This window comes from Oryctolagus cuniculus, chromosome 11, assembly GCF_964237555.1.
Source record: "Oryctolagus cuniculus chromosome 11, mOryCun1.1, whole genome shotgun sequence".
Lineage (NCBI taxonomy): Eukaryota > Metazoa > Chordata > Mammalia > Lagomorpha > Leporidae > Oryctolagus > Oryctolagus cuniculus.
Genome location: NC_091442.1, coordinates 27124536 through 27133917, shown reverse-complemented (window position 1 = coordinate 27133917; position 9382 = coordinate 27124536). Strand labels below are relative to the sequence as shown.

At 58.8% G+C, this 9382-nt stretch overlaps 1 protein-coding gene across 2 annotated transcripts; it reads left to right on the top strand.

Annotated features, from left to right (window-relative positions):
- Positions 1-3778: 3778 nt before the first annotated feature.
- Positions 3779-9124, top strand: TMEM74B (transmembrane protein 74B). Of its 2 annotated transcripts, none has more exons than XM_051845159.2 (2): positions 3779-3908; positions 6771-9124. In XM_051845159.2, the coding sequence occupies exon 2, from the start codon at positions 6812-6814 to the stop codon at positions 7490-7492; it is 681 nt and encodes a 226-aa protein (XP_051701119.1). In that variant the 5' UTR covers positions 3779-3908; positions 6771-6811; the 3' UTR covers positions 7493-9124. The 2 variants fall into 2 exon arrangements, with proteins under 2 accessions (XP_051701119.1, XP_051701120.1); XM_051845160.2 differs by lacking the exon at positions 3779-3908 and adding an exon at positions 3931-4143.
- The last annotated feature ends 258 nt before the right edge of the window (positions 9125-9382 follow it).

The window sequence follows — 9382 nt, the reverse complement described above, 5'->3', positions numbered from 1 at the left end:
TTAGCAGGGAGCTGCATTGGAACTGGAGCATTAGCAGGGAGCTGGATCAGAAATAGAGCAGCTGGGACACTCATAATGGATGCCAGCATTGCAGGTGGTGGCTTAACCTGCTGTGCTACAACGCTGGCCCCAGCACTGAGATCTTTCAGTTGGTTCCTGTGTCCCTTGGCATATCCCCTTCATTTTGTGTGTGTGCATGTGTATGTGTGTAGGCATGTATATATGTGTATGTGAATATACATGTGTGTATATATGTATGTATGTGTGTATGTATATGTACGTGTGTGTGTGTGTGTGTGTGTGTGTGGCATGCCTTTACTTTCTGGCAGTATAAGATGCTCCAGGCTCATTGTGCATGAGGGTTCTTTAAAAAGATCTTGGAAAATGGAATTAAAAGATACATGTATTTTTGGTACAAAAACATTTTGAAATCCATGCATAGCTTTTTCATAGTATGCACTTCCCATGAACTTTTGGAAGACTCCTTGTGTTTGCTGCCTTAATCCTAGAAACAGTTTCCTAAGGGGCCCTGGTCGCTTTTATTGGGGAATGAGGTTAGAAACCAAGATCTCTGTGCTGGGAGTGCTCGCGGCTGTGGAGTGTGGGCTGTCATTGCCTCTAGGCCTCTCAGCTGACGGAGTAGGAAATACACACATGCACACATACACACACACACACACACACTCACATGCACGCATGAGCATTCCCAAACCCACCAAAAGGCTTCAGAAAGTTCATGATAAAGTTCATGGGAGAATGGAATGAAAAGAGATGAGCACTTTCCATGGACTTTTTGAAGTCCCCTTGTATATAAAAGCCTGGCCTAGCATGCTAGCAGACCAGGTTGTTTTGAGGAGTCCATGAAATCGTGAGAGGGTCAGAGCATGAGCACACTGCGGCACGCAGCTAGGCATACCTCTGCAGGGGACATCTCTCCCTGTAATCATCTGCACCCTAGGTGAGTGAGCCCCAAGTGCCCAGTGACATCTCCACTTCTAATCCTGTCCGCATTCCTCCTTAGAGCATCCTCCTTGGCATTTTTATCCTAAGCAATGTTGCTTAGTAACATAGTGGACATGCATTCATCTGTTTCCAGGAAACAGGGCTGACAGTTAACCAAAGGTCAAATTCTCATGCAAAAGAGGAAAAGGTTTTGCTCACCCTTTACCCATGCTCATCAGTGGCTCCCCACTGCTCTGAGCACACACAGCAAGCTTCGTGGTCTATAAGCAGTGCCTGTAGTGGCCAGCAAGCTGAAGAGTCCAGTTCCACGACCAAGTCCGTTACTGAGCCCTCTGTTAAAATCACACGGATTTCCTCCAACTCTCATACCATTCTCCCTCCTGCCCCAGGGCCTTTGCTCATGAAATCCCTCTTTTTGCCCTCTTGTCCTGGCTGCCTTCTACTTCTTCTGATCTCAGCTCAATCCTCATTTCTGCAGGGTAGCCACCCCTGTCCCCAAAACTAGCACCCTTGTCTGAGACTTGCACAGTACTGTGCACCTTCACTGGGGAGCACTTCCTGCAGTTGCGATGACATATTTCCTTACTGTTTTCTCCTGGGGTTCTCGAGGGTGGGGGCGGAGTCTGTCTAGTTAGCTAGGACATAATAGGCATGCAAGAACTATTTGCTCATCCTCTGCTTTTCTTTTTTTTTTCCATTTTTTAATAAAAAATTTGGGAAATAATATTTACAAACCCTTGTCTTGAGGGCTGACTTTTTAAAAAAATTATTTGACAGGTAGAGTTATAGACAGTGAGAGAGAGAGACAGAGAGAAAGGTCTTCCTTCCATTGGTTCACTCCCCAAATGGCCGCCATGGCTGGCACTACACCGATCCGAAGCCAGGAGCCAGATGCTTCTTCCTGGTCTCCCACGTGGGTGCCAGGGCCAAGCACTTGGGCCATCCTCCACTGCCCTCCCAGGTCACAGCAGAGAGCTGGACTGGAAGAGGAGCAACCGGGACTAGAACCCGGCGCTCATATGGGATGCTGCACAGCAGGCAGAGGATTAGCTAAGTGAGCCACAGCACGGGGCCCCAAGGGCTGACTTTCAAAAGATCACAGCGAGGGGGCTGCTCTGCTATGTGCGAAACCCTGACCCAGAAGCTGGTCAGCTACGAATGGTTCCCCACGAATGTGCGTTGCGTGACGTCATCCTCTTCTTTTCATTCGAAGAACATTTATAAAGGCCTCGTAGGTGTTGGCCCCTTCCCAGCCTCTGGGCACTTGCGGAGTTGGTAGTAAACAAGCCGAGAACGGAGCCAATGTCAGGGGCTGACAAAACAGAGAGCAGCACAGAGTGAAGAAGTGCAGGGGCACTGCTCGTTTTTAAAGGGTGGCCGGGAAGATGTCTCTGGGCAGGTGACATCTGAGTAGAGACTCACAGGAAGTGAGGAACAGGACTGGGTGCTGGGGACACCCCGGAGAAAAAGGCCTGGGGCCCAAAGAACAGTGAAGGCAGGACTTGCACAGCTGAGGCAAGGAGCGGTGGCAGCCAAAGGCAAAGCTGTCATCCGGGCCTCGTAGATCTCGCCGAGTCCACTCAGATGAGTAAACTGAGCTCCAAGAGGGGAGCCCCAGGCACCAGGGCACTTGCTGTGAGAGGTGGAGCCGGGCTTCGCACAGGCATCCGGGGCCAGTGTTCGCTTCCCTTTGCAGTCCTCACAGGCAGGCCGGGCTGCCAGGAGGCAGGGAGGAGACAGAGGGTGCCCCTGCTCAGGGCTCAGTGACGCTGGCCTCGGAGGCCCAGCCCTCCAGCTGCCGGGCGGACTTCTGCTCTCGGCGTTTGAGGACAGGTGAGGCCCTGCCCACAAGGAGGCTGAGGAGCCAGGACAGGACTTCTCGTCTACTCGAGCTTCCAGATGGCCACCAGCTGCTGATGCACCTAGAGCCCCCGGGACTGTGCTGTCATGGTGGCAGGGACAGAGGTGGACACTGGGCTCACACAGGTGGGGGAGCCACAGAGCCCACTGAGTCTCCTGGAAAACCCGGTGCCACCCATGCTCTTCAGGTCGAACCTCTTGGTTTGTAGGAAATACACAGTAATGGTCACCCCTCCTCCGCACTTGTCCCCCCATACCGAACCACCCTGAGTGCTGGGGGATCCACGTGGGCCTTCTTCTCCAGGAGCTGCCAGTCTGATGGAGGAGGCAGGCCAGTAACTGGAAAAGCACACCTGTCAGATATGAGGTCGATAATGGAGGCAAAGGAGGATGGAAGTGGAAAGGATTCCAGGGCGAAGCGGTGCGGGTGAGGGGGTTGGACAGGCTTCCCAGGGAAGGAGGCACTGCGGCTGGGCCTTGGAGGGGCCGCTGTCCCACAGGGTAAGAAGAACCTGCAGAAACCGAGCTGGTGGGGGGGCCCGTCAGAGACTTCTTTTCAGCCTTCAGGGGGCGCCCTTGAGCTGTGCAGCTGCACGCGCCAGGGGCGACTGGCCGGCCCTAAGGGCCCGGGAGGGCACCTGGGTTCTACCTGGGGCTGCGTGCATGTGTGCGTGTGTGCGTGCATGTGCATGTGTGCAGAGCTGAGGGCATCCGGGCCTGGCGCCATAGGGCTCTCCAGCGGCGGGGAGAGGCAGTCGGCGGGGGAGGGTCCCTTCCTCCAGCAGCCCCCCGCCCCGCCCCTGCGCCCGGAGATCGCGGGCTCACGGCTCGGGTTCCCTAAGCCCGGGCGCAGGCGGCGCAGACCCGCCCTCCGGAGAGGGGAGGATGCCTTGGTGCCCCCCAACGCCATCCCCGATCCATCGCCCGCCGTGCTAACTCTCCAGACGCCCTCGCCAGCTGCGGGCGGAGCTCGATCCGCGTTGCTCGAGGATCCTCGGCCCCCGCCCCTTCCCCGGTCCCTCCCTCCTGGAGCCCCCCAGCGGCCGCCGCCGCCGCCGCGGTACAGCCCGGCGCGGCGCGAGCAGGTACGTGCGCCTCGGCGGCGGCTCCCTGCCGGGCCGGGAAGGGGGCGGGAGCCGGAGAGGGAAGAGACGGCGGTGGCGGTCGGGCCCGCGCCCTCCGGGGCTGCGCCGCAGCTGAGACCCCCGCGGGCGGCGCCGGCTGCAGGGAGGTGGGCGGGCGCCCGGGGAGGACGCACCCTCGGCAGCCCGGTGCCCTTCGCCGCCCGCGTGGGGAGGCAGAGAGCGAGGCCCGGCACAGGTACGCACGCGGGGCGGGACCTGCGGGGGGCGGCGGGAGGCTGAGGGCCCGAGGCAGGGAGTGGCGGCGAAGGACAGTGGCCTGACCTCGCGGCCCGCCGAAGGACACGCGGCCCTGGGACCCGGGCGCACGCCGGCCCCTGCCGAGCCCGGCCTCCCTAGGCCGCCTGGCTGCTCCGCTGCAGGCGCCACCCGGCCGGGCCCCGTTCGGCCTGGGCGGGCCGGTAGCGTTGGTGGTCAAGGGCAGGAGCAGGGGGCGTGAACCGTGGGCCGGCGGGCGCGCGGCCCCGGTGGGCAGCCGGGGAGCTGGGGCTTTTTCTGTGCGGAACTTTGGGTCTGGCAGCGTGTACCTGCGTGTGCGTGTCGGCGCGCCCGGGGCTTTGTGTACAACTTGTGCGTGTGTCTGTGATCGGGTTTGGGAAGCTGCGCTGGCCCCGGCCGAACGGCCCTCTCCGCGGGTGTCAGGGAGCGCGGGTGGGATGCTGGGCCCCGGGGGGTCTCGGGTCTTAGCAGTCCCAGGGACAGTTAACAGTCTGTCCCTGTTTTTGTGCGTGTGACCAGTCCTACCCCTCCTGGGGTCTGGGTACCACTGGCGTCAGTGCATCTGTGGGTCCCACTACGTGCCTTCCCCTGTTTGTGGGTCCCCCTGTGGGCACAGCCTCTGGGGAGCGAGTGTGGACCCGGGGTGGGAATGGCAGCACTGCTGGGTGTGAGGCGGGCAGGAGCACGCCTGATATTGTTTCTGCTTCTGGGTAGTGGAGCCGGCTGGGACTGGCGTACCTGGTGGGCGTCTCTGGACCCGTGCAGGAGAGCAGAGAGGGAGGAGGGGCCTCCTGTTCTCTGCTGCCTCACTCCCACATCCTAAGGGAAAAGTTTCGGGTTCCTGTAAGGTGGAGTGCCCTGCTCCGGGAATTTGGGTGCCCTGACGGGGGTGTCAGTGTGTCAGTCTAGAAAAGGGGACCCCAAGCTGCACTGGGAGCTGAGTTCTATGCAAGGTGCTGAGGGCTGGTGTGGGAGGGGCATCTGGGCACCCACATGCACCCTCTGTGGGCCCTATTTAGGGCTGGGCACTCAGTGCTAGGCGTGAAAAGCCAACCAGCCCAGCTCTCCTTTCTTCTGTTCTCCGGAAAGAGCGGAAGAGCAGGAGGGCAGGAGGGCAGGGCTGCAGGTGGAATTCAGACTTATTCCTGCCCTCCGAGATGCTGTTGGTGGCTGTGAAACAGGTGGATGAAGTGGAAGGCCCACGGGGAGGGTCGGAGGAGCCCGGGAGCGGGGGCAGAGTGCAGCCAGCAGCCCGGGAGCGAGGGTTTGCAGGGTGTGGGTGCTAACACCTCTTAGGGTAGCTGCCTGCGACTCCCTGCTCCCCCACACGCGGGCGGCGTGATCTTGCTTTACACACTGGAGATGGCGCTCCTGGGTGTGCAGTCTGCCGAGGGTTGTCTGAGATGCTCCCCCGTGAAGCACCCAGCAGGAAGTAGGTGCTTGGGTAGGGGGGTCTGTGGGAGGAAGGAGGTGGTGGTGGGCGTGTGTGGGAAGGAGACATGGGCTCGGCGCCCAGATGGAGGGCCCGGGGTGTGCTCAGAAGATGCAAGTCCGTGTGAGGGGAAGGTCAGAAGGATCGGACAGTGCTTTCCCGCGTGCAGGCTCCTTGAGCTTCCTTCATTGGTTCACTGTACGCATTCTCACTTCACTTGCTCATGTTCACACACACACACACAGAGAAGCTCTGAGCGTACACTCAAAGAATATCCTGCCATAGGAATGCAGAGAGAGAGAGTGTGTGTGTGGCACAGAGCCCCTGTCCGCCTGGCAGGCTCCGTGCCATGTACGGATTGTGTGCCTGGGGCTCTGGGGGTGTGCACGTGGAATGGTGTCATGCCGTGGGATAGGGATTGCATGTGACCCCGACTGACCTCTGAAGGTCATCCCTGCCCCTTCCCAGCGTGACCTCCTCACTCTCACTGCTGGGGAGTTTCGGACTCATCCTCCAAAGTCTGACTTAAATGCCAGCAACCCCCCAGAAGCTTCCCAGACTTTCTTGTTTGTTCCCATAACACCATGGCCATCTCCACCATAATCCTCCCCCCACCCCTGCCAACAGTGGTCACTTCCTGAGTCTGCAGGCTTTGCATGCATTAGTTTGATGAAATCCTCACAACAACCTCATGAGGGAGACATCCTTTATTCCCATTTTACAGATGGGCACACCAAGTCTGGAGAGGAGGTCACATCACTTGCCTAAGCTCAAGTGGTAGAACTGGGATTTGAAGCTACTTTGCCTCCACCATGGTGACAGCCCATTGCTAGTCCTTACTGAGCACTCACTTCTGAGTACTGAGTGTAGTGTATCTCAATCTTGGCATCTCTCTCGGGAAGTAGGGGGTAATGAGTTATTGTCCTTTTATAGGTGGGGAAACCGAGGCCCATGGAGGCGAGGTGAGTTGCCCACAGCCACACAGCAGCCCGTGGGGGAGCAGGATACTAACAGGGCCTGTCCTGCTGCGTCCATCTCCCCTCTGTGTGGTGAGCTCTCTTCAGGGGAAACCACACAGTGTGAGGTCGGCACCAGTAGGCACGTGCAAGAGGTTTGCTCAGTCAGTTCAACTGACTTTTTGTTTTCTCTTCTAGCGGCCAAGGGGCCAAGGGATGAGCTGGGACCCTCCCCTCAAATGGCATCTTCCCCTGGTCTGGAACTGAAGACGCTGAGCAATGGCCCCCAGGTCCCTAGGAGACCAGCTCCCCTGGGCCCAGGCGCCCCGCCCAGGGAGGGTGTGGAAAATGCCTGTTTCTCCTCAGAGGAGCACGAGACCCGTTTCCAGAACGCCACGAATGCCAGTCCCACCGGGGGTGTCCCTCCACTGTCCCGATCCCAGCAGGACGATCTGTCTGTGCACTCGGAGGAGGGGCCGGGCCTGGAGCCCGTGAGCCGCCCCGTGGATTACGGCTTCGTTTCCGCCCTGGTTTTCCTGGTGAGTGGGATCCTCCTGGTAGTGACAGCATACGCCATCCCCCGCGAGGCCCGCGTCAACCCGGACACAGTGACAGCGAGGGAGATGGAACGGCTGGAGATGTACTACGCCCGCCTGGGCTCCCACCTGGACAAGTGCATCATCGCGGGCCTGGGGCTGCTCACGGTGGGCGGCATGCTCCTGTCCGTGCTGCTGCTGGTCTCCCTGTGCAAGGGCGAGCTCTACCGCCGGCGGACCTTTGTCCCTGGCAGAGGTTGCAGGAAGACGTATGGCTCCATCAACCTGCGCATGAGACAGCTCAGCGGCGATGGGGGCCAGGCCCTGGTGGAGAATGAAGTTGTCCAGCTCCCGGAGCCCAGCCACACCCTGCAGCGGTCCTAAGAAGGAGCCTGCAAGTCTGGCTGCTTTAGCTCCAGGGCTGCTCCAAGGCCTGGGGGTTTCAAATGGAGCCTCCACCTGGGGCCAGTGGGAGGAGTCTCAGGGGTGGAGGGGGAGCCCCCTGGGGCCTGACGCAGGCCCCACTACAGTGGGAGCCCAGGGAGCTGTTTTGTAGCTTGAAGTTTTGCAAAAGGTTTTGGTTGGAGGATGGCTTCTGCTGCTAAAAATACAAAAGTTTGGAAACTGCTGCTCCTGGAAGGTGAGGTTTCATGGCCTGAGGACTGGGAGCTGTTTGGAAGGTTGCCCACCCCGTGCCTGGGGTCTGGGACTCCCGTTGTCCTCATCAGCCATGTGCACAAGTTGGGTGCCCTTGGCGGGGCCCTTTTCAGCCTGAACCATCTAGGGTGGGAGGCGGCTGCATGAGGAGGGGAGAAGGATGCGCCTGCAGCACCCGTGTGGACTAACCCGCGCCCCTTCCCTATCCAGGCCTCAGCCACCCTGTCTGTAAGGGAGGGCTGGGACGGAATGACCCCTGGGGTCCCTCCAGTTCTGCCATGGGGACAGAAACCTGGGCTCTGTTCTGGCCACCCCTTCAGGGCAAGAGGGTGTCTCTGGGCACTGATCGCTCTCCATGCCATTTGCTGGCCTGACCTTGGAGCCCACCACTGCCAATCATCAGCAGCTCTCGGGGTACTGCTTCCAAGCCCCGTGGTTGGCCTGGGCTAAGTCCAAAGTCTCCTACAGCCTGGTTTTGGTCTTGGGGTCTAATTTCCTGCAGTCATGCATTTTATACAGTCAAGTACACAGCAAGGGCTTTGCTGTCTTTCTGTGGGCATGAGGCTGGCCTTTGTCACCTCCCCCTCAACAATGGGAATCTTATCCAGCAGAACAATCTAAATATTTGGGACTGGCCCTCCCGCCTCAGTCGTAAAGTGCGGCTACCAGCTCCGTGGGGAGGACTTGGGCACACCCGGCGTCCTGGGCGCTCTGGCTGCATCGATTGCTGTTTGCTCCTATTCGCTTGTGGAATATTCCCAGCCTCCTTCCAGGCTCTCTAAAGACCAGGCAAGGAAGCAGGTGCTAGGGGGCAGGAAGATGAAGGTGTTTGAGGATGGGGGGAGGCAGCGCTCGGTCCGCAGGGCCCTGGAAGTCTTCACACCAGTGAGCCCCTGCTGCCTTGCAGGTCCTGCCTCCTGGGGCTCCTGACTGTCTTGCCAGTGGAGGGAGTGAAGGTCCGGGAGCCTGGTCTGCAGAGGCCTGATGGCCTGTAACACGAGCCCTCAGCCCGGGGAGTGGGCCATCTGCGCAGTGTGATGTCACAGCCCCAAGGCTGATCGAATGTCTGCTCTGCTCCTGCCAGGGGAAGAGACCCAGGGGGCGGAGGACCAGGCTTGCCTCCCTTCTCCTCTCAGGTTCCACCATGGTGTGAAAGGGGGCGGGGTTTGAAAAGAACAAAGCCCCAAGATGGTGGAGAGTCCCAAGTCCTGGGCTCCCACTGGTATGTTCACTCCTCCCAGCCTTAACAGGAGCAGTGGCAGGAAGCAGTGTGAGCTGTTCTGGGTAACTAAAGCTGAATGGGACATCCTGAGTAAGGGGCTCAGGTTTCGCAAATCCGTAAAGATGATAATAAAAATATTAAGGATCTCTGTGATGGGGTGGGGGTGGGGGGACTTACATGGAGACGAAGCCTGTTGATGCTGCATCTGGGACCGTGAATTCCTATCAGGTTAAAGGCTCTGAAATGTATTTAGGGGCTGAATCTGTTAGAAGATCAAATCCCAGGAATCTCCGGCTTTCTTCAAGCCAGAGAAGCCTGCTCTGCGTTCTAATGTAAACTCCTTTAGAGATGTGTATAATGGGTTGAGGCAGTCATTACTTTGTCGGTGAATTAAG

What these genes read in the sequence shown, in the direction of transcription:
- TMEM74B (XM_051845159.2), top strand. Translation starts at nt 6,812, where the DNA reads ATGGCATCTTCCCCTGGTCTGGAACTGAAGACGCTGAGCAATGGCCCC.